This window comes from Hyperoodon ampullatus (assembly GCF_949752795.1).
Source record: "Hyperoodon ampullatus genome assembly, chromosome: 17".
Classification (NCBI taxonomy): domain Eukaryota; kingdom Metazoa; phylum Chordata; class Mammalia; order Artiodactyla; family Ziphiidae; genus Hyperoodon; species Hyperoodon ampullatus.
The window spans coordinates 46,494,999-46,520,389 of record NC_136930.1 but is presented as its reverse complement, the minus strand read 5'-3'; the positions used below and the strand labels follow the sequence as shown (position 1 = coordinate 46,520,389).

General features: G+C 31.2%; 1 protein-coding gene across 28 annotated transcripts in view; it reads right to left on the bottom strand.

Annotated features, from left to right (window-relative positions):
- RIMS2 (regulating synaptic membrane exocytosis 2) overlaps positions 1–25,391 on the bottom strand; it is a gene marked incomplete at both ends in the record, with an annotated part of 562,776 nt that overhangs the window by 166,396 nt on the left and 370,989 nt on the right. For 11 of the 28 annotated variants that reach the window (XM_079722677.1, XM_079722680.1, XM_079722681.1 and 8 more), the window contains 2 exons: positions 23,495–23,604; positions 24,510–24,689. In XM_079722677.1, coding sequence (XP_079578803.1) covers positions 23,495–23,604; positions 24,510–24,689 — 290 coding nt within the window. Of the gene's footprint in view, positions 1–8; positions 42–20,074; positions 20,144–22,646; positions 22,680–23,494; positions 23,605–24,509; positions 24,690–25,391 lie in introns of all 28 variants that reach the window. The other 17 variants (XM_079722676.1, XM_079722687.1, XM_079722694.1 and 14 more) reach the window with 8 other exon arrangements.

The window sequence follows — 25,391 nt, the reverse complement described above, 5'->3', positions numbered from 1 at the left end:
AGACAGACCTGCATGTCTTCTCCTTGTGGAGTCCACTTCTTCTGTGATCACATCGTGTAATGGACAGACATAGACAAAGGAGATGGATGTGAGTGGATGTACTCAAAAGGTAAAAAGTGACACTGAAGGAAAGGGCCTCAAATCATTTTGAGAAAAGATCCTGTGCACAGTTGTAGGGAAGATATAATCATATACATACCATATTAAAAGAAAAAATATGGAAGAACTGATGGTGAACTATGGGTTAGCAGGATCAGAAAAATAAAGTTAGTGTAGAAATAAAGAGGATTCAAAAGTTTACAATTATTTATGGACAGCCACTCCTGAACAGTGATGCTGAAGAAAGATACCATTAGTAAAAACAACATTACTTGTATGACCATATTGTTTAAGACGTTACTGAGTCCATTTAAGATCTGTGAAAATGCTTTTAGAATTTTTACTTATCATTGAAAGGAAATAACTTAATTGAATCATCTTAAAAAGAGCAATAAAAATAGCTTGATCAGACTTCTGTGCCTTTTAAGTTTCCTAAATTGATGAGTACATACATGAAAATAAGTATGACCATAAAGACCAATAATTCATTGAGTTACTTCAGTACAGCAAAATATTATTATAAAAATATTCTAGAGAGTAACAAATATAATAAAACTCATAAAAAAGAGTAGCTGAAATATATGGCTTTAGTTAAATATTAAAGATTCAAGTTAATCTTCAATTTAGACAAATTTTCTTTGATCATATTACCTTATGAGGCTTACTTATTCAGAAAATTCTTACAGACACCACATAACAGATCACTGATGTTTCCATTTAAATTTGTCCATCCAAGTCCAACATCTACTATAATAGATACAGCACATATTTTGGAAACACTTCTTTACCCATTGGTAGTGGAGAAGTTCAGAAAACATTTTATACAGTGATTAAGCAGGAAATGTCTGCTAAACTGAGCATTCTAAGAAAACTTTTTTCCAAAAGATATTAATGAGTTAGTATTAGTATGACTGATACGGATGAACAATATAACACAAAACCAAAATGTCCTATTTTAATTACCTTCTTAGCTTCAAATTAGGTATTACAAAGTTCTTAATTCAAAACACCACATTCATTTCTGCAATACTTGTATCATAGTTTCTGAGTGATTTGTAGAAAAACCTGTTATACCAAAATATATTTGGAATATTGATATATTGAAATGATAACTCTTGAGAGAAATCTTTCCAATAACAAACTTATCTCTTTCTCTGAATAGTGAGAAAATGAAAATTTTCCACTAGGAAAGAAGGGCTGAGATATCCAAAACTTTCTTTCTAAGAGAAAAGAGAAATCCTATTATAGAGAACTGAAAAAAAATGACCATTTTGAAACTTAACAATGTCATTTTGATTATTATGTGAGCACACCTTTGACCTGTTCAAAATTAGACAGTAAATCTCATCACGATTATATTACAAACTAGACTTTGCCAATAGGACTGACCACTAGAAAATTATTATCCTCCTGAAATGTACTCCTAAATTAACATGCTATATGCCATATTTTCTTTTGCATCCCCAGTCCACCCATTTCTCAAAGAAGATAAAATAGAAAAATCTGAGCTATATTAATATCATAGGTTAATGCTGAATTGTATATTTTGCATTATTTTTTATAGGCAAAACTTCCCTATATACACATTTACCACACTACTAACGAAGTTTCCACACATGCTAAATTGAAATTGGTATGAATTGGATGAAATAACTGCTTAAGTATATTCTACCTCTAAGAAAACATTTTATTTTTTTGCAGAAAACATAAAAACAACATAAATAAATATCCTTTCACTACGTAGTATTTTCCTGTATCTTGACTATTTTATAATGGCATTGAGGCAATATTTTTCATGTTGTATGGATTCAAAACATTCAAATTTCTTTCCAACCCATGTATTAATTTATTATAGAGAATAACTGAAGCACATAGAGTTCAAGTGACTTACCCAAGGTCAAAAAACAAGTTCAATGGCAGAACCAGAAATAGAACAGAGGTCTCCTGATTACCGGGTCAAATTTCTTTCTACTAGATGCTATATGACCCAATAAAAACATGTGAAATAAAAAGTCTAGTAAGGGAAAAGAATCTTTTTATGTTGATACCTGAACTGGACATTTTATTACATAGTATTAATTAGAACGTTTTTAAAAAGAGTTACATGGTACAACTATGCAAGTAATTCACCAATACTTTTTACTCTTGTGAGGAATATGTAACTTAGCACCAACAATTTAATTGTTTTTAGAAAATAATACAAAATTTATGTTTTAGAAAAGGATGAAAATGAAACATTTTGACCAGGATCTCACTATTAACTAAAAGTGCCCATTAAATCATTTTTCCATCACTTATGTGAATATGATCCATTAATAAATAGATCATAATTAATCTTACATTAAAAAATCACTTAACTTTAATTAGCAGATAGAATACTAATTTAAATTATAAAATTTCAATGTATAACTTTCAATTATACCAAATATATTTAAAATTTTTTTCACTTTCTTTTCTTCTTCGTGGTTACAGTTTTTAATATATATTATTTGTATTAAACCAGCCACATTTAAAAAGAGAAACTATATCCTTTAAATAGCTAGGTCTTATTTAAATGGCAATAAACTATAAAAACTTATTTCATATATATTATTGTAATGAATTGCAGACTTCAGTGAACCTTGAAGGAGGTAAGAGTACCCCCTTCACTCTTCCTATCTCCCTAATTTTCCTTTAATTGTTACTTTGCCACAGTCAAACATTCTACTTTCAGTGCTGTTAATGGCTGTTCTAATGAGAAATCTTTCCAACACTTCATTTAACCAATAACCAGTTAGAGTGATTAAAGATAGTAAAAGTATACCCTCTCTTAGGTGTCTATTACTGTCACAACTATGGCTGGATCTTAGTTTCAGAAACAGAAAATATAAAAACTTTGTAATAAGAGTGTACAGTATTTGGGGGAGGTTCATTACATCACATGAGCTAACAAAAGAGAAATAAAATATTTTCATATACTACACTGAAAGACATTAATAAAATATAATGAATAACTCATAAATATCATTTATGGTAATTATTTTGGAAAAATATATTTAAATTTAAAGTACCATCAATGTGTAAACTGTAAAAAGAATGGTCCTTAATCAAACAAAGTAGTAATTTTATATATATATATATATACACACACACACACACACACACACACACACACACACACACACACACACACACACATACAATAAGCCTGTCTGTATTGGTCCTTAAAGTTATAAAAATCTACTGAAGATAAACAGATATATAATAAAATACTCATTTTCATTAAGTTATATGGTGTAAAAGTAAGTTTATGAGGATGAATATAATAGCAGCTTTTATGTAAAATTTTGTGCAAACCAAAATTTTCCTTGCCAATATAGTGTATTAACTACCATTGTATTTCAAATGAACACATCTCAAGTTCAAACAGAAATAATAATCTGTAATCAACTTAATTTACAAAGGCATAGACATGAGGCCTGTTTATGTATAAATGCAGTCTTTAACAAGGGTATATGATATCTATTTGAAAATCTGTTGACTAACAGCAGGCATAATATTGGTTCTATTATCAGATTTAATTGTACTTGAGTAAATATCAATATATATTGTATAGAAGGAAGTATTCTCTTAGAAAGATTCCAGACAATGAAACAGAAGCCTCAAGACTTTAAATGTATATTAGAACTTGCACGTAATTAAAAGTTAATCATAATTATGAGGGCTTTTTAAAGGTCATAGGAGCCTTAGAATGTTTCCTTTGAGAGAAGGCAAGATACCTTACAAAATAAAGCCTAAAAAAGCATCTACTTAGTAGGCGTCTCAATGATACAAAGATCAGGACAGACCTAGAACATAAAAACAAAATATTTACCAAAGTTTACAGATTTCAAACTAAAACTTCTCCACTGTGACAAAAATCTTGTCGAAATATTCCTCAATCTTAGTTATTTGAATTTATTTTCTAAACTAATTATTACTTTCCATAATTTTGCCAACAACCATAAAATTATTGAATAATTACAAAAGCATCTACCTACCTATTGAAATGAGCAAAGTACAATCTTTTAAAATATTAAGCTATTTTTAAAGCTAACAAAAATATTTCTTTTTAAAAGTTTTGTTTCCTAGTTCTAGCTGTGCCAGTTTTTTTTCTGATTCTATCCTTAGAGTCTGACATGTAATGCAATTTTAAATGAAGAAGAAAGACATAATTAGAGTATTTATTGAGGGTGTTTAAAATAATTGATTTTCAAACTATAGGATGCTATATCATAAAAAAGAAAGTCACTTAAGTACAGGCTTGGCCTTATAAACTTATGTGTATGTTTAGAGGAAACTGAACTAACTTTAAATGGGCAACTAAATTCATAAATCATGAAATCTCACTTTATTCCAGGAGAACATCCTTGTTAACAAACAGTGCTGTATTTACATCTGAGGGTGTTAGTAGTACTTAATTCAAAAATTCCGTCAGTTGATTTGTGTTCTATAAGATATTTACTTGGCTTGTTTTACATCACTTTCTCTGCCAAAAATAAAGTACATTCATTCTACAACAATCCAGAAATAATCAGAAATTACCAACCTGCTAATATTGACCAAGAACACAACCTCGATTTTTTTTACCAGATTAGATGAATTAGACTAGCATCTAATTTGAAGACTAAATTAGAATATTGAGTTAGACCGAAATAAATTGCTTCTACTTTTAAAAAATGTCAAATTATTCAATAATGAAAGGAAGCAAAAGTTCATAACACCAAAATAGTCAAGAAAAAATTGAAATATAAAATTCACCCACAAAACACACCTTTGAATATTTACTTTTCCTGACGATAAATTTTATAAAGCATAATTCCAAAGGTTGAACTAAGTAAAAGAAAATCCCTACCTTCACCATAATTACAAATCCATAAAGAATACAATACGGAAATGTCCATGTTGGAAAAAATTAAAGGTTAATATATTAAATCATAACAATGCTAAAACTAGGGGCTTATGCACACAAAAGCAAGTAGCAAAACACAACTTGTTACTTTGAATATTTTCAATTTCCAAAATACTGTATAATCATACAGTAACCCAGCAAAGTGTTTCATTGCCCTCACTTTTCCAGAAAAACACAAGGATTTATTTTCCAGATAAGATACAGCAAGGTAAGTAGCATTGTCATGATTCAGGATAATGAGAGAAAAAGTAGCTAAGTCAATTCTAGGTTTTCCTAGATATAGCATACCTTCTACTTAGAAAATGACAAATCAAGGTGGGCAATCTTTTTATGAATAGTATCAGGTAATCATCAAACATATCAGAAATCATTTATAATTACATCTCAAAGTAGATTCTGAACTATTTAAGTCCAAGACTTTTTTATTTTGGAGAAACTAAGAAACTATATCAGTTCCAAAACATTCATTTAGTCTAACTGAAGTTAGCTTTGTCACCACACTACTTTTGAGTTTAAGTAAAATATGAGATAAAATATTTTATGTAAAAATGTGCTCTTTTCCCAGATACTGTCCTAATTACTAGAAGAACAGATAAACTCACAAAGCGAAAATAATAAATTTCAACAGATTAAACTTTGTTTTCAATGTTTAATAACACTGCATTACTGTAGGCCATAGTATTCTCATCTAGAATCAGATTGCTCATTGAGAAAATAAACAACAGATTTTCCATGCTCATATGTCCTTGATTTGCATTAAGAATGTTTTGTTAACTTTACAGCCTAAACAAAATCTAATCCACATTCTAAATGAGGAAGACATTTAGTGATTTACTCTGAACATCATCCATAACATCTGGGTTTTAAAATCATTTGTAGAATTCTTATATTGTATGATCACATCAAAAATACTAACATGATAAACATCATTCTCTTTCCCAGGGATTTTTATCTACATTGTTGTCAGTTAAGTTAGAAATACTGAAAAAAAAATCACCCATTTTGCTCATAATTCTCTCAGAACAGCCTAATTCAGAGATGTATTTTTCTTAAAAGAAGCAGATAATAATGCATATTACTTAAAGTTCATCTAAATATTTAACCCATTTTTCTAGTCTATATAGTGCCATTTAGTCCTCCAGTTCCATAGTCTTATATTTAAAATAAAAATTTCAAGTGATGCTTTAATTGTTAGTATACATCCTTAAAATGGCAAAATTCCCAGGTATTGTTCTTGCATAGGTTTTCATAAAACAGCAAAAGGAAAAGATAACGATATATGCTATTGATACATAGATAACTTTATATCTTGGGTTTGGGTTCGAGTCCTTACGAATTTTTTCTAATGCCACAAGTTTCCTACAATAATCCTCTGATGAAGAATCCTTGACTATTAATGGAAGATGATCTCTTAGATTTTAGTGAATAAAACTTATGTTTTAAACCCTGATTACAATTACTAAATTATTAATATGGTAGATGTATCTAAATATAAAACAAAGAATGAATCCAAACATGTCTTCTGTAAAGCCCAGGCTCATAAACATGTTATTGAAATGCAATTAGCCCCACCTGATATCCCACTATTTTCCTCCCATTCTATCACTCCAAAGTTTCAATAATTAAAAATATTCTCAACATATCCTACCTCGCTTTTAGAAACAAACAAATAAAAATATTTATGAACACTAAAATTTAACACAGCATATGGCCTTAGCATATTGCATACTTACTCACGACATTTAGGATTTGAATTTCCAGGAATTTCCCAGTATATAGGAAAATGCATAACTGCCAAGATTGAAAATCTATAAGCAATTTAAACCATGACATTAAGGCACTCTAATTACATTAATTTTCCTCTACTGTGCACATAGTTTATACTCAGTTAGAAAGCCTAAGTGATAAAAAAATACATGCAATATATGAGAATACACAAATTAATAATATCTAAAGAAAATTTTTAAAAAATTTTGTTTGTGAGATTTAAAAATATGTTTAGCCAAATATTGCATTCTTTCATTATTTTAATAGTCAATATAATTTATTTACTATAGATATATATGGCCACAAACATATTCATGTAATCAGAAATGATGGCAAACAAGACAAATAAATAATAATTTATGACCATGGATAACCTACATCACACAGCACAGCAAGGAGACACTTTGAGAGTAATAGTTTTTGTTGTATAAATCATAACATAAAACCCCTTTTATACTTTGTTTACTTTTTAAAATCCTCTGAAATATATTAAGCTAATTATTATTTTCCAAATAAGCTAAGTGATTCTTAATTGAAGATTTGAAAAAACATGTAAGATATTTTTCTTACAACTGCATGAATATATTTAAATTTGCAATGTGAATTCCAGTTTATTTATTTATTTTTTTATTTTCAGTATGTAACTGTTTCACTAAAAGAGAATTCACAGATTAAGCCATTTGCACTATGGCATTTTTCCTTGCTCTCCAGACTTACGTAACATAATACCGTTTCTCAAAACATCCTATTCTCCTTAATAGCACTATCACAATTATAATAACTAAATCTTTAGTTATAATTATTTTTAACTTACATATTTTTGCCAGAATGTAAGCTCTATGAGGGCAATTGCAGCATCGTTCTTATCTACCGCAGTAACTCAGTGCCTACCATAATGCCTGGCATACTACAGGATAGCAATGAATACTTGTTAATAAATCAGTTTAATTTATATATTGACATATTTTAAACTATATGTTTTAGAGATTTAACATGCACCAAGTTACCACATAAAAATACATTAACCCTATTACTATAGACTCAGCCATTTAATGATAGTGTTATAAAAAATCCATCTGTATTCTAAAATTTTGAATGAAATTTTCGTTGTACTCTCATCCAATTACTGATTAAAAGTAGTACTGATTATTCAGTTGATTGGTTATCTCTGCATTTTGCTTCTCTTCCTTTTACTCCTGGTTTAAGTTTTTGTCCTCTGCTTAATTAATCTTATCTGCCCCAAAAAAAGAGAAGAGAGAGAAAATAAAATCACTTCATTTCAATTTATTCGTAGAATTAATGGTTTGAAGAGGCTCTTTATTGAATTAGAATACTATGCTATCATTCCATCTTGGTTTTGTTGTAATATTTTTAGCTCCAGAATTATAAATAAATCATTACCAACTGGTAAAATATCTCGATAGCATTTGCAATTAAAAAATAAGGAAGAGCCTATGAAGACAAACATTAAAAAAATATATATTGAGCTTTCTATAGTACTTTTTTAGGGATGTAAGCACCTCTCATGAGGGTAGTTTAATTTGGATCAAAATAACCAAATATATAAGTTAAGTTATCATTTGTGCTTAAGTGAGTCATTTTTTTCCTAAAGAAATAATCTTAATAATAAAATAATTGTTATTTTCCCAAAAATACGTGTAATTAGTTTTCTAAACAAATCTTGAAATAAAGTTTTCACCACTCTAATCTAAACAGACTCTACACAGTCTAAAGTTCACACCAAAATGAGAAAAATGAGGTACAACAAGCACACACATATTTAAAAAGCATGAAATGCAATGCTTATCGCCTCATGCTTTCAGGGGCTTTCCAAATCCTGACAAACCTGGCTCAGATTGGTGTTTCTCTTTCGGCAATGGTTTGTCATCACTTAATGTACCATTCACCTTTTTCTGCTGGTCTTCCCATGTAACTTCTAGTATAAATCAAAAAAAATAATCAGAGTTTGTCAGAAACATTAGATAATTTGTGTTATAAGAACCTAAAATTACTTCAGGGATCTAATTATTTTTTAATTTTTCCCCTAAATTCTCCCATAAGCTTTCAGTAGTACGTAGTTAATGTTTTAAATATAGAAATGTGACACTTAAAATTGTTTTATAGATTTCAAAATCCAAAGCACTTAAGTTTACTTCCAGGAAATTCTAAAATCTATTTTCAATAAAAGAATTTTTGAAGGTAAGAAGAAAATGATGATTTAAATGATTTGTCAAATAAAGTTTTCTTAGTTGATATTAAATAATTTTATTTTAGAAATAAACATTTTGCTAAACATTATTTTAATGTGGTGAAATGAAATGTTTATATGGAACTAAAATGCAGAGATTTTCATATATATTAAGAGAAAATCCATAACATTTTAACATATGATAAGATGGCTATTTATTTTACTACCATATTTAGTACTTTCATTAAACAATAGAAAAATGTATGTGCTATGGGATATTATTTCAGTAAAAATTAGTAACAGTTTGGTATCACTGAATATGAGTTACCTGGCTTATCTAAAATCATTTGGAGTTATCTGTAGCATAATATAATATTTATTCATTCAACAAATATATATTCAGCACCTACTATAACCTAGGCATGTCTAGGCACTGGGGATACAACAGAAAAAAAAAAAGACAAAAACCTATGCTCTCATAAAGTTTATATTCTAGTGGGAGAAATAAATTATAAACAAGATAAATGAGTAAAATATTTTGTGACAGATATTGATAAGTACTAAGAAGACAAACATGAACTAGGTAAGAAGTAAATAAAAAGTGCAGGGTGTGATGAAAATTTGAATAGACTAGTCATGGAAATCCTCATTAAGAAGGAAGGTTTTGAGTGAAAAACTTAAGGAAGTAAGGGAGTTACCCTATGGTTATTTAGGGAGGTCATTACAGGTAGAAAAATAGCACATGCAAATGTCCTGAGGTGGGAGCATGTCTGACATGTTCTAGGAAAGCACGAAGGTCTCTGTGGCTGGAGCAGAGTGAACAAAAGGGAAAGTCACAGAAGACGAGGTTAAAGAGGTAATGGAATGGAAAGTGGAGGGAGTACAGATCATGTAGGTTCTTGTAGGTCATGTATCAAAAGATTCACTGGTCACCATTTGATCTTAATCTCATAGTAGCATTCATAAACACTTAAGTATACACTTGCTTTTCTTTTTTTTTTTTTTTTTTGCGGTACACGGGCCTCTCACTGTTGTGGCCTCTCCCGTTGTGGACCACAGGCTCCGGACGCGCAGGCTCAGCGGCCATGGCTCACGGGCCTAGCTGCTCCACGGCATGTGGGATCTTCCCGGACCGGGGCACGAACCCGTGTCCCCTGCATCGGCAGGCAGACTCTCAACCACTGTGCCACCAGGGAAGCCCTTGCTTTTCTTTTTACTCACATGTTTCTAAAGCAGTAAGTCAAGTAGACAGTTACTGTCTATGTACATTTTAATCCCCAGGAAGTTTCACTATGCCGTAAACAATTTTCTGGTACTTATTCACCTCTGGCCATAAATAGTGAAATACTAACCTATTTTATAATATTAAGCTAAGCAAAACATAAATGTGAAGATAAAAATCACTATCAAAAATGAAAAAATATGCTATACTGCAACATCAAATATGGATGATTTTGGATACACCACTTTGATTACTTATACTGCTAGAAATGACGGCATTAAGTGTAAGGGTTTTCCAGTTCCTAGACCTGAAATAAATGTTATTAATAAAGGACATTTGTTCTGGTCCAACATAAATCAGTTACTGCAAGGAAGCAAACTTCTTGCTTTGGGAGTTAAATTTACACTTTGGTGTGTAGTTGACCCCCTGATTTCCTAATTGGTAAATAACCTGATAAAGATGCAATATAGTTTTCCCAAGTGGTAAACAATCTGGATAAAGATGCTATATTTGAATCAACTGCTAGTGGAAATAAAAATCTTAAAACCTTTAAAGAATATACAAATCTTCTGGCAAATTCCAAGACTAGTTTAGCCCTCTTTAGCTAAAAGAACAAAGGAATCATCTGCTCCTTAACCAAAGTTAACCTGTCGTAACACAAAAACAACAGACTATTTACCCCATGTTGAGGAAAATAATAAACTCATTTATAATACAGTATTTCTTGATTTTGAATAACCTGCACTTTGGGTTATCTATCAATACATAATATTTAAGATTTCACAAGCAATAAAGGGTTGTTCCTAAAATAAATTTTCTAAAAGCCTATACACTTGTCATTTAAAAAGTTGTTTCACCTATCACCATTTGATAAAGTTTGTGATATTCCAAAAAAGAAGGACACGCTACCTTCTGAAGTAAAATTGAGTATACAGAAGTAGAAATGGCTTGTTTTGAAAATGGTTCAGCCTTTCTATATACCGGTAGAAAGCATCTTCGGAAGTGTGGAGGAAAATACCTTAACATATAACAGGGTTAATTTTTAAACACTTTCTCTGAACTGACAAACATTTTAGTTGAAGAAAATCTATTATATGGCAGTAACAACAACAACAAAAACCTCATAACCATCCATTTATAAATAGCAGGCAATATAACAATGAAAGAAGACCTAGATCAAGGCTATCAGTGACATAAGGGAGGTAACAGATACATTACTGGGCTCAGGAGGCTTTTAGGAACATTTCTGCCATTAACTAGCGGTATAAACTTAGACAAATGCCACAGCCCCTCTGCCTCTAATTTGTTACATTTGAGGTAAGAAAGCTGGTCTTGAAATTTCTAAGTTTATTTCCAGCTCTAAAATTAGAGTTGCTCTGGCTTCTTAGCACTGATTAGTCAGGTTTTATGGGAGAGAATCTATATCAGAGATGGTAAAATTAAGACACTGAGTCTAGAAGATTTTCCAGAAGTTCTAAATGTGTCTATTTTCAAATCCTATGTTGAAACCCAAGTGTCTATTTTAAAACAGAATTAAAGTCGTAAAAAGAACAGAACTACCAACTCATTAATTCATCACCCAAAAAACAATGCTAAGAACAGCTCATACCTAGCCCTATTTGAATTTATAGGTCATATAATTAAAATGAAATATTTAATGTAATTAAAAGCAAACTAGTTTTATGTCAGGAAAATGCTCAAATTGTTTGAAAAGTGTTTTAGTTACATTAAAGAAAAAATAGCAAAAAAGCTCTAAGTATGCAGCACCTTAAAGATAAAGATAGTCTTTTCTATTAAAGGACTATTATGATAATTTAAAAAATAAAAGTTTTCTTAATGTTAAATAATAAAGATCTTAAAATTAAAATTTAAGTGGTAGCCCATGATATTGTACATCTACTACCAAAGAGTAAAAGTGAAAAATGCATAATGTAATTTAATTGTAAGTATGACTTTGAAAGAATATGTCACATTGCTCAGATGCAAACTAGAAATCCATTCAAGTACAGAAAACATTTTGTTCTAGGGGGATAACTGCATCAAGTAAATAGTTGTGAATTTAATTTGTAGATAGGGAAGCTTAAAAATTGATTTAATAACTATTAGATAATTTGAAGAAACAATTTACTCATGAAGACTTAACTATGAGGTTAAATGATATTTTAAAAACCCACATTTCTACAAACATAACTATATGAAAACTAACTAGTTTTCATCACACCATGTAGCCAATCCTATATCAAGACAACAATTTAAAGAGCACAAATTCCTATATTAGAAGATTATACTTCCATAACACTATGTGTTTCAATGTGCTTTCACATACAGCATCATATTTGATCCTATAAAACACAGAAAGGACCTTCTATCAGGTGGTTTCTACAGGTAAGAAAACAAAGAGCTGATTAATAAGGATAAGAACTAAATAGGTATCTTGGTTCACAAACAATTTCACATGCATTATCTCATTTGATTCTCAAAAAAGCATATTGGGAATAAAAGAGATATGCTAAAATTTCCTTTTCTCAGATGAACTAACTTGGGTTAAGGGCCTAGAGTTGCAAAGTTGTTCCCTAGAAAAGGCAGGCCCTGAGCCAAGGTTCCAAAACCTGTGCTCTTTCTGTAGTACCATATCACCTTCCTAAGATTATGTTATTTTCAACAAACAGAAGATGGCCTTAGGTTTGTATTTAGGAAGCCACAATGACATGTTTTGAAAGATGGCTGAAGTTTGCAGAAATGTATGAGGTGGAAGGGGTTCTCTCCTAAATCTGATTAGTCAATTGAGGCTTCAGAAGTCTAGAAGAAATAAAATGAGCAAAAGGGGAAGAAAAGAAAAATAAGGAGGAATGGTTTCCAGGAAGGAAAGGAGAGATTAGGAAAAGAAATTAGAAAATACTTGTTTACAAGTTAAGTGATAGAGTCCATCATATAATTGACTACTGAAATAATCTAAATAGTCGTATGTCCTCAGTCTCTTCTCTTTCAACTCCATCGTGTTCATTGTCACCAAGTTATTATTCCATAAGAGAGATGTAATTGAATAAAATATATGATAAATTCCTTGCTATTTTAAAGTATCCCTGAATCTCTCCCATTTTAATTTTTGTCAAATTGTCATTTATCTAAGTTGGCAGGGAATGCTGTACTTAGGAAATATCTACCAATGCCACTATAAAATCCGTTCCTATCTAGATATCAAATTTGGATGTCAAATTTGGAAATTAAGACATGGTATTGGTATTCTCCTCACTCTAGAAGCATTCATGAGAATACAGAGAGGCAGCAAAACAAAACCTGTCCACACCCTGTTACCCTAAATGCTATCCAATTCCTTGAATGCTTACAGAAGCAGGCATCCATTATAAAGACTGTCAAAATTATTTTATTATTTTTGGTTCCTTTGTAACCTGTATTTTTCCCCCTCTTCTTCCCATCCTTCCTTCCTTCCTCTCTTCCTTTCTTTCCTATTTATAAGGTTATCTACATATGAAATAACGTAGGCAACTATACACTGAGACTCAAAGGAACAAAATATTTTTCCTTCCATCTCACTGTATATCTTTAGGGACTTGACTTGTGAAGGCAGTATATTAGGGTTTAGCTTATAATCCCACAGCAAATGGCTCACTAACAGACAATAGTAGATTATATCTGTTAAGTTTCCAAAACCAAACCAAACAAACAACAATAACAACATAAGCAATAAATTAAAAACAAAATGATTTGAGACTTTACAATTTATTAGCCAGGTCTCCAAAACACTTAGCTTCTGTTAAAAATCATTACAGGATAGTTTATTATACAGAAGAGATAACTGAAGTTCAGGGAAATTAAAAGCTTTGCCAGAGAACATATGCTCAGTAGTAAAACTGAGTTTAAGATGCAATTATTAACTTCCAATGGAGTTCTCTAAACATTATGAAAAGTCCAAATGGTTTAAACAATTTTGAGTTATGCTAAATATTTGCATGTTGAGTTTTACATGTGGATTGAAATGTACAAATGTTGGGCAATATGCAACAATTCATGCTGCAATCCAGTTGATTTCTTTCCTCCTTGTACTGTTTCTTATGCAAGCCATGTGATCAAGAATAGCATCAATGTTACTATTTTCCTCAAAACCACTAAGTAATATGTATTGAATAATTGGTTCAGAGTGATGATCATAATCAGGTTTAGTTTCACTTTAAATCCAAAGTTTTCAGATTCTGTGCTGAAAATACAAAATTATAGCAAGAAATAATAGTACTTATTATGTGACAAGTATTGTTATAAACAATTTAAATATACCAAATTATTTAAGAAAGTTAATTTATAGCATATCTACATAGCAAGGAATGTTATTTAGAGTAGACAGGGGCTAGTTCAAGGCAGATTTTATCATTATCACCGTCCCAAGGTACCCAGTGCTCTTGCACATTTTCCAGCATCTCTCTCCCTACACCTGCCTTTCTCCATTCACAGGCTCTAACTTGCTTCCTATGAAATTTGTGTGTAATAATAACTCGGGTCAGTCCCTAAGGAATATTTACATTTCAGTGTTCTGGAAAGCCTACGCTTTATATTATTAAAATAATTAAGCCATTAAAGAATATCAGAATACTAAGTACTATCACAAGTAGTGGGAGAAATATTTGGGGCTGAAAAAATGCCCATAACACCTTAAAACTTACCTCCTCTATAAGTATCACAATCTTAAGAGACTGTATGTAATTGACATGTTATAAAATAATTTTACCAACTATGTTTCATTTGTTATCATTATATTATTACTGTTTTATTTTTCCCTTGGGAGTTCCCCAAAGCAGGAAATATATCTTATTGATCATTGCATCCTCAATGACTACCTAGTACAACAAACTAAAAATAGCAGCTATCGGTTGAATTGAGCTAAACTGTTAACTAATATCTAAAATAAAACAAATGGTTGAAACACATGCAAGGAGAATGCCATTCATCTGAGAAGGCATGGTATATAAATGCACAAGATTGGGAGTCAAGACTAGAGGTCTGCTCCTATGTGGACTGAAGAAAGCTAATTGTCCTCTAGAATTCTACTCTTTTATCAGTAAAGAAAAGCTGTTTTATTAAAAGATTTATAAGGTTCTTTCCAAATCTAAGTCTTGATTCTAAATCTAGGAGCAAAGCTACAGAACACTGATAAATGTCTTGGCGAACTATAGGCAGATGGCTTGGGGCCAGATGGCTCTATAGAACAAATTGGCAGATCTCAATTTAGAAGTCAGAGAATGAACATAAAGTTTCCCATATATCTTTCATGTATTCTTGTTCCCCTGACCTCTCCTCTTAGTCTAGATTTCTATTTCCTTTCTTCCCTTTACAGCCAAACTCTTTAAAAGGTGCCTATAACATCTCCATTTCTCTCGTCTTCCCAATCCACTGTAATTGGCCTTTCATCCCCTACAATTCCACCAAAACTACTCTTAATAAAGGTTAACACAATGACTTCCTATTTGCTAAATCTAGTGATCATTTCACAGTCTTGATAATTCTCTTCTGCTTCAAGCACTTTCTTTATTTCTCGGGGCTCTCACTGTTGTGGCCTCTCCCATTGCGGAGCACAGGCTCTGGACACGCAGGCTCAGTGGCCATGGCTCACGGGCCCAGCCGCTCTGCGGCATGTGGGATCTTCCCAGACTGGGGCACGAACCCGTGTCCCCTGCATTGGCAGGTGGACTCTCAACCACTGTGCCACCAGGGAAGCCCACTTTCTTTATTTCTATTCAGAGACACTACAATCCATGGTTTCCCCACTACCTCTCCTCCTACTCTTGATGCTCCTCAGTCTTTCCTGCTTCATTGTTTCAACTTCTAAATGTTAGAGTAGTTCAGTTCATAGTCCTTGGACCTCTTCTTTTAGCTACCTATGCTTGTTCTCTCAGTGATACCAATGGGGCTCATGGTTTTAAGTCTCTCTTTGTAAGGATGAATCCTAAACTTATAACTACAGTCCAAATCTCTAACCTGATATCCAGAACATATTTCAAACTGCCTGTTTGACATCCTATCCTACATGTCTAACAGCATCTCTAACTTATATCCAAACCTGAGCACCTGATATTCCCACCAAATCTATTAACAGAAACTCCATATTTTCCCAATTACTTGAGGCCCAAAACATGGATTTTATCATGGGATCTCTCTTACCCTGTCAGTTAATTCTGTTGGTTCTACCTTTAATATCTATCCAGAATCCAACTACTCCTATCATTTAGGTCTAAGTCACCATCACCTCTTTCCTGGGTTATTGGGAATGCCTCCTAATAGTTCTTCTTGTTTCTAATCTTAATTCTTTCAGGTTATTCTCAATGTAACAATCAAACTGATCTTTTTTAAAAAGAAATGGTATTGTGTCACCTTAATCAAAATCTTCCTATTTCACTCATGGAGGTCAAGAAATAGATAAAAATGACAAATGTAAATAGACATTGGAAGCTCAGTTAAATTTTTGTGTTTTTTTAATGGAGAATATTGATTAATTACAATACTTGATACAATTTTATTTATTTTGCTATACTATTTTCACCTTTTCATAATAACCTAGCATATTTTAAGAATTTTATGCTTGGAGAGGTATTAATGAATAATTAACACTCCAAAGTAAGAATTATAAAATTATTTTAGTGCTAAATCGATCTTAAATGTGACATTGTAGACATTATTTATAAAAGATGAGGACAGGGAAGAAAGAGTATATTGAAAACTAAAGGACATTTCAACTAAATTACTGAAGCACAACACTATGCATTTCTTAATTTGGCTCAATAACAAGGGAGATTGTTAGGATAAAAAGATATTTTAGAAGGCTGATTTTTTTTTTATGTAACCATTTTAAAATGCTGACATTCTAAATCAACATGTGTAGCTATATTTGATTATCAATTACTGCAAAACATATACAGTCCTACTGTTTTTTTTTCATGTTTTATAAAGAGCTTTAATCTTTTTGAAAAAAAATGTTAGGTCAAAATGCATACAATAGGCATTTTATGTAATGTTACTTTAGCTGGCTTTAAAATCAGTCCTAATGTTTTTGACAGAACTTAGTTGTGGGGGATGACAGAATTGTCACTTATAATTATAGGAAAAACTAAATATAAGTATTAAAATCAATCATCTTTTTTACCTGCCTAGGCAATATAATAATGTATAAAACTGCAAATATTAGTTTTAGTACTGTGAAAAATCTAAAAATATCACAAATGTTGTTTAATACTGTTGAACTCAGAATTAAGTTGATTTCTACTTTAAAATATACTTAAAATAATTTCTGGGTTGAAAAATATGCATGTTGTGTTTTTCTAAATGCATAATATCATGACCGTAACTATCTTCCTCAGAATCTTACTCCTTATGACCAATAAAGCAAAACTTTTTAATGCCATATATTTCAATAGAATAGGGTTGTAACAGGATCCAATAATAAGGTAAGTACTTCAGAAACAAATTTTGTATTCAGAAATGTATTTTAAAAAGAGCATACACTTCAAATATTGGATAACTTAAATTGGGACTATACTTGTATTTATACTTATTTAAGAAAGCATATTCATGCACATTACAAATGTCAAAACAGAGTGTCTAATATAGAGAAAGGCACTCTTAACTTCATATTAGACTTGCCTTTTTTCCCGTTATTAGGTGGGCTTGGTGTTTCTCCCTCATTGTCTTTATAACATTGAAAACAGACAACAGTGATTAATAATTAAGGTCATTAACAACCCAAATAAAAAACCAAGCACACCACAGAAGATGACATCACACACCAGAGAAACAAATCCATGCACTAATAATTTCTGGGTTGAAAAATATGCATGTTGTGTTTTTCTAAATGCATAATATCATGACCGTAACTATCTTCCTCAGAATCTTACTCCTTATGACCAACAAAGCAAAACTTTTTAATGCCATATATTTCAATAGAATAGGGTTGTAACAGGATCCAATAGTAAGGTAAGTACTTCAGAAACAAATTTTGTATTCAGAAATGTATTTAAAAAAGAGCATACACTTCAAATATTGGATAACTTAAATTGGGACTATACTTGTATTTATACTTATTTAAGAAAGCATATTCATGCACATTACAAATGTCAAAACAGAGTGTCTAATATAGAGAAAGGCACTCTTAACTTCATATTAGACTTGCCTTTTTTCCCGTTATTAGGTGGGCTTGGTGTTTCTCCCTCATTGTCTTTATAACATTGAAAACAGACAACAGTGATTAATAATTAAGGTCATTAACAACCCAAATAAAAAACCAAGCACACCACAAAAGATGACATCACACACCAGAGAAACAAATCCATGCACTAACATGACACCTCACATTAATGAACAGAAGAGTAAAGTATACACTTCCTAGCCCATAAGAAAAGTAATAAAAACAAAAATAAAATGAGGAATAACGAGTCATTTTATAATAAGTTAGGAAGATTGTAGTTACGGTTTTATTCTAAGAACTAATGTAATTTACCAATTTCATTTTGAGAATTAAGCATAGGCGACAAACTGGCTCAATAAATGAGCTTCTTTATTTTAATGAAGTTAAAAATAAATAAAAGTGATATTAATTACTGCTGAAGTCCCCAAACTAATGATATACTAAACAATGACTTTACTGCAAAAGCTAATTCGTGAACAGTATGAAAGCCTTTCGGTATTCGTATGGACTAGTTTCAGATACACAGGAATGGGCAAGCAGGGAAACATTAACTACACAGCTAAATTAAAATGAAATTCATTCTTACAGTATTGCCTAAAAATGTTATTCCTATAGCACTTCAGGAAAATGGAAGATGTGTGACATTCTAGTAGTTAGTACACGATATGTTCAGAAGAGAGATAGTTATACTTTCTTATTGATATAAATATGCGTCTAAACTTGCCTTTGTTTTCATTACTAGATGTACTCTGATGACTTTTCTCACCTTTATGACTTTAAAAATAGCTACTAAAAAATTTGCAATTGCAGTTTAAGAGGTTCTCTGTCTTAAACCACAAACACTACTGCAAGAATGCATCCATGAAAATACATCTTATGCACAATATACATAACATTGCTTTCACACAATGGTAAAGGAGAGAACAAAAGGCACATAAAGTACATGCTACCATTCATGAATACAATACTTTCAGAAATATTCTGACAAAGAAAGTGGCAAAAATTATGGTATGTAAACATAATAGGGGCTTAAAAACATCAAAATGAAGTGTCTTCATTCCATTTAGAAGGAGGACGCTTTGGGGAGAAATCAGGATGTCAATAAATAGCGCAATACTGAGCTGGGTTGAAGATGAAGCTACAGTTAATTGTTCTTAATTTAGAAAAAAAGTTTATGGATAAATTATAATAGTTTCTAAAAGTTTCAAGAACTAAAATTTTGTAATTTATATTCTGCTCTATATTCACTTGTAATTTACCTCTAAAAAATCAAAATTGTTGAGAGAAGAGACTAGGACTTCAATGAACCTACACTCAGTGAAATACAGTGTTTTAGTAGGTACCCAAAAAACATTTTTGAGTAAATATATGAACTGAATGTAAGGCTGGGATAAAGGATAAGTATAAATCTTCATGAGAGGCATTGTCTATAATTTCAGTTTGATTTAAACAATAAGGAGAATGTTCAAACAGGTAAATTAAATACCCTGATAAGTTACGTAGCTAGCTCATGTAATATCTTTCCACTAATAAATTTAAGTAATTATTATAAAATTAGTACTGAACAATCTGTTCTTTACTCTGTATTTATAAATTTGGAGCCTAAAGTGTTACGTGAAATACAAAAGTCATACTTCTAAAACATTTGACTATTTATTTTGGACACACAGTCAGACAGACCTGCCTTGACCTCTTCACCCTGCTTTTCTCCCCCCTGCTCTTCCACATGCCCAGTTACTTCATTAACTTCTGTATATGCAAAAGTAAAAGTAAAGAAAAGGATGAGACCAGATATGTACATCTGTTACTCTTAAGTAAAACAAAACAACAAATTTCAAATTATTCATGATATGAGTGATAATAAGGAGACAAATAGATTATTTTTAATGAGTTTCTGACATGTTATGGAAGCACATAAGTATACTGTTAATAAATTATCTTACTGTCTCCTTTTATGATAACTTTGAATTATAAAAGAAATTGTGGCCCATAAGTATTTGTAATATGTAATAACTGTAAGACAGGCAAAATACTTCATCTATAAACTTGATATACTCTTAGAAAAATAATACTATATAACTTTTCTTCTAGAGAAACAAAAAATAATATTATAAACTCATTTTTATTTTTATAAAATGCCAGTACATCAAAGTTAGGGGTAAATTAAAAATAATAATGCCTTACGGTTGTTTAGTACATTGTACTTTCATTATATTGTTTCTATTTTCTCTGACTCTCAGACAAAAAGAAGATGACTAATACTGTACCACTGTCAAGACCAACATATATACGATTTTAACAGACTAAAATATATCCCAGGTCAAAAGGAATTAAATTAGGACTTGCTCATTTTTCAGCTATTGAACAGGATCAGAAAATAAACATGTCATTTCTTTGATTCTAAAACAGTGTCACTAAATTATAAAGTCTGACAACTTTTTAAGAGATAATCCAAACATAATTCGATTTAGACCATTAATCCATAGTCAATTTTGGGTTATACCTTTAACTTCAGTTAGAAGTTGAAGACTTTAAAAAAGATATTATATATTGTCTTTAAAGCTAAAGAAAAGATACAGTCATGTATCTGCTGGAGTCTTCATATCAACATTTATGAAAACACTGCTAAAATCATTCACACTTTTAAGCAAAACAAAACAACCAAAACTCCCCAAATCCTTTTATTTCATACTGGAAAGAATAAGAGAAGTTTTTGACTCTCCTCTCTTTTATTTATAAAAATGGAAAAGTCACAATTAGAGACGTAGGAAAACTGTGGTTTTTATAGATTCTATAGGGCAAAACCAGATAGAAAATAGAATGTTTATTGACAAGCCCATGAAAAACTTCCCTGACCTTCAATATCAGCTTTAATGTCAGTTTTTTTGGTATATTTATTATTACAAAGAATGGAACAACTCATATCTCAATGGACTATTGCTACAGAAGATATTAAAACTGAATTTAGAAAAAAATATGGCATGAATTATGTTTCTGACTTCATATGCCAACAAATGATGCCAAAACTCTATCTTTAAAAATTGTGGGGAAAGGAGACAAAAGATTCTGTATATATTACAGAACTTTCCTTATGGAAACTACTTTTAAAATTATACACTCCCATTTTTATGTAAATAATTGACAACTATAGAAATGCTAATATCTTTTTATCAGGCTGTATAACAGACCACTAGTCATGATAGCACTGATTTGTTTACAATTATAGTTCACAGTACATAGTAAATAAAAAGGACCACAAAATAGGAGTTGATAAATCATTCAGCTACAACTAACAAGATCACAACTCGTTCTAAGTTATGTAAGGCAATAAAAGTACTGCTGCTCAAATGAAATGCACTTAAAAATGTGTTACAAATATGAATTTTACTATAAACATATATAGAATTACAAGATTATTTTAATGGTACTTTTTACACTATTTGAAGTAGCTTTTCAATTTGTAAATAAATATTTCATGCATTCATTCAACAAATATTTATTGAGGGCCTATAATGTGCCAGGCATTATTCTATGTGCTGTAGATTCATCAGTAAATAAAACAGTTAACAATTCTTCAAAGTTACAAAGTCAATTGCAGAATTCTATAATCAGCAGAGGAATTTTTATTGTCCTGGTAAATGTATGACACTCCATATATCATGACTCAATATTTTCTCTTGAGTCATAATGTAGCATTGACGATCAAACTGTACATATTTAACTTTGTTACACTATAAATAGTCTTGCTACAACATGAAAAATGATGCAGGAAATACAAAGCACAATCACTATCTAATGCAATAATTTTCTTTTCTAGAAAGCCAAATTTAATAATTGAAAGATCATCATAAATACAAAATGAAATATATGATGATAAATATAACTAGACTAGGTGTACATCCTCAATGACATAAACACAGACTGCAATTGATATCTTTGGTTAAAGTCTTACACAAAACATCAAATTCTATTTAAAAAGCAAATTTTTTAAAAAAGAAAATTTTACCTTGTGATTTAAAAGAAGTTAAATTCTTTGCATTCTTACTTGATTGAATCAAAAAATTTAACTCCTTTGTATATTTTCTAAGTAAGGCAAAAGTCAAATATGTTACCGGAATCATAAAACAAAGTAATTTTACTGTAATAAAGGTCTATACAGTGGAGGGACATCAATTGCAGTTGGGTTTATTTTTGCTCACATAACCCCTAAAAAGGCTGTCAGCACAAAACAAACCCTCCTTTATGTACAGACCTTCATAAGGTTCTATCTCCTTGACTCCATTGTCTAGGAAAAACAAAATAACAAAACAAAAAAGGGAACCAAAGCACAGGGGTTAAAAACAACAGAAATTTCCAAAGGCACAGAATGTATCATCTATTAAAGAAAAGTTAAATGGTGACTTAAATGTGTTTGTTGGTTTGTTTGTTTTGGTAAAGCACATCCAGTTACCAAATAAAGGGACCATTTTTTAAAATGACATTAAAAATTATTATATTTTATCATCCATGCTTTCAGAGGTCCTTTATCCAAGAATTTACAGATGTTTGGGGAGTACGTTCATCTGTGTGTAAGCAAATAGTGCTTCTTACACAAAAATTTGAAAGCATTAAAAATATCAGTACAACATGCATCTTTCTTGTATATTCATGATTACCTTTTTCTGGTACTCCAGTTTTGAGAAGGATCACCATTGCTGTGCATCAGCTAACCAGCCCTTTGTAGTGTGTGAAAATTAATTTGGCTAGTTACTAATAAACTTTATGTAACTATCAACATTACATAAACTTAACTGTAGCAAAGAAACATCACCCAACTGCTTATTTAAGAGCATTAAGTTTACTTCTTAAAACGCATTTATTAAAGTTTGAAAAATGTGCAAGAGCAATAATGACAGGTTATTTTTGCCTGCAAAGATTATAAAATTTAAATGCAAAATATATATTTATAAATATATTTATAAATATAACTACTAGCAAATGAAGCTAAGACATTCCACTGACAAAAGAAGAAAGCTAACACAAAGGTAGTAAAAAAGAATCTTGATTCACCTTAGCTTCCAAGGGTATTTCCTATATGACACAATTAGAAATAAAACTTACTTCTCTCCAATGTTCCCTTTGGTGGAAGTTGTGGGAGTTGACGGCCCCTTCGTCCTGCCACTGGAGTACTTGATGGGCTTGTTTGGACAGACCCAGTACGAGGGTGAGACCTACAAGATACATCATTAATATTCATTTTTCAATAGAATGAGTTAAAACACTTTTAATACATTTGGTTCATATGACAGCTGTATGGTGCAATTTTAAAGAGGTTTAGCTGCTGATTAAAAGGTTAGGAAAGTAGGACAAAATATGGATATTTGAATGATTATCTAAATAGCAAAAGATGTTTATACTTTTATGTAATATGCATACATACACAGATACATGCACACAAAACCCTACAGTAAGATCCATGGAATTATTAATGTAGATCAGTATTCTATCCACATGAAAGCAAGAAGAGAATTCTGCAGCTCAAAAGAATGAAAGATAATGCTTACATTTCTTTCTACCAGATTTCAAACTCTTAACACTAACCTCCCTCCCTTGATCCTAAGAGATTTTTGCTCACGCTTATATTAGATATCCCTTTATTAGAAATTATCTCACAAGACTACAAATAAAACCCTGAACAATTCAAAATTCAGCTAAAGAAGATACTGGTTAATACATGATATTAGTATGGATAGAAAGAAATTAAAAATCTAGTTTTATTTATTGTCATTATGATGATTATTCCAAAAGTGATGTCTAATGGACACAAACAATTTCTCATTCTGTAGGAGAACATGCTAGTCATGAGGTGCATTATGTGGGGATTTACCCAGGACTCCTGATAAATGAGAAATCACAAAACAAATGAGGTCAGGACAGTTAATAAACAAATTACAATGGCAGTCACACACTATTATATCCGCTGAATATAAATAGTGTGCTTACACTGAAAAGGTTAGTGTCGATTGTTATTAGTGATCAGCCAAGGATGATAGAAGAGACCACTTCGCTGCTGGGAAAGTAAAATGGTGTGCTGGTGGGGCAAAGGGGAAGTTAGTCTGATTGATTTATCTTTCACCTCGATAAGGCAGGTGAAGGAGGGGCAGATCTTCCAGTCATTAATGAAGGCATCGACCTCATGAGGTTTGTATCAGGACGTTCAGTGGATCGGGAGCGGGCGGCTGTCCGCTCTAGGAGAGGCCGTTGTCCTGTTGATCTGGATCTGTGATATGGCTGTCTATCTGCTGCTTCACAATCCCTGAAACGTTAGTCAAAAAGCAGCTCAGTTGATCTTTAGTGCCCTTCTGCTATTTTGTTATGATGCATCAAACTGATTTTGAAAAAGGTAATTGTTTAAAATTATTGAGTATGGAAAAAATGTTCTCTTCCCCAACATATTCTGAGTAAATTCTCACTGAACTTCATAAGAACTTTTAAGGAACCAACATCTGCCTTTAATAGCAATTCCCAGTGAAGACAATAGGAGTTGCTCACTTATAATCAAAACAAAACTGTTTTCCAAAATGAATTCTCTAAATGGAACATGTGAAATATGTGAAGTATTCTACTGTTTGAAAAGAATTCTTTGACTTTTCCTAACATTTTCAAAAGAGAAAAGAAAACCATAAAAGCACTAATTCTCAAGTCCCTAAGGCTGTTTATTAGTATACTAACTAAGATATAAAATGGCTTTCAGCACAATCATCGTGTATTGATACACCTAAACATTCCAACGGCAGAATCAAAATGTTACGAGAAAACTGTGCAACTTTGCAGTCTGTAGCCATATTTAAACATGGTCCACAAGAAAAATCTCTGTATAGAAAAGGAGTTAATCATGCTATGCTATGTATCTCAGTGCAGTTTAGCGATGCCAACCAACACAATTCAGAACGGGTATTAATTGACTGAAATAATAATGGTTCTGAAACAATGTGATTTCACACAATTTGACCACAAA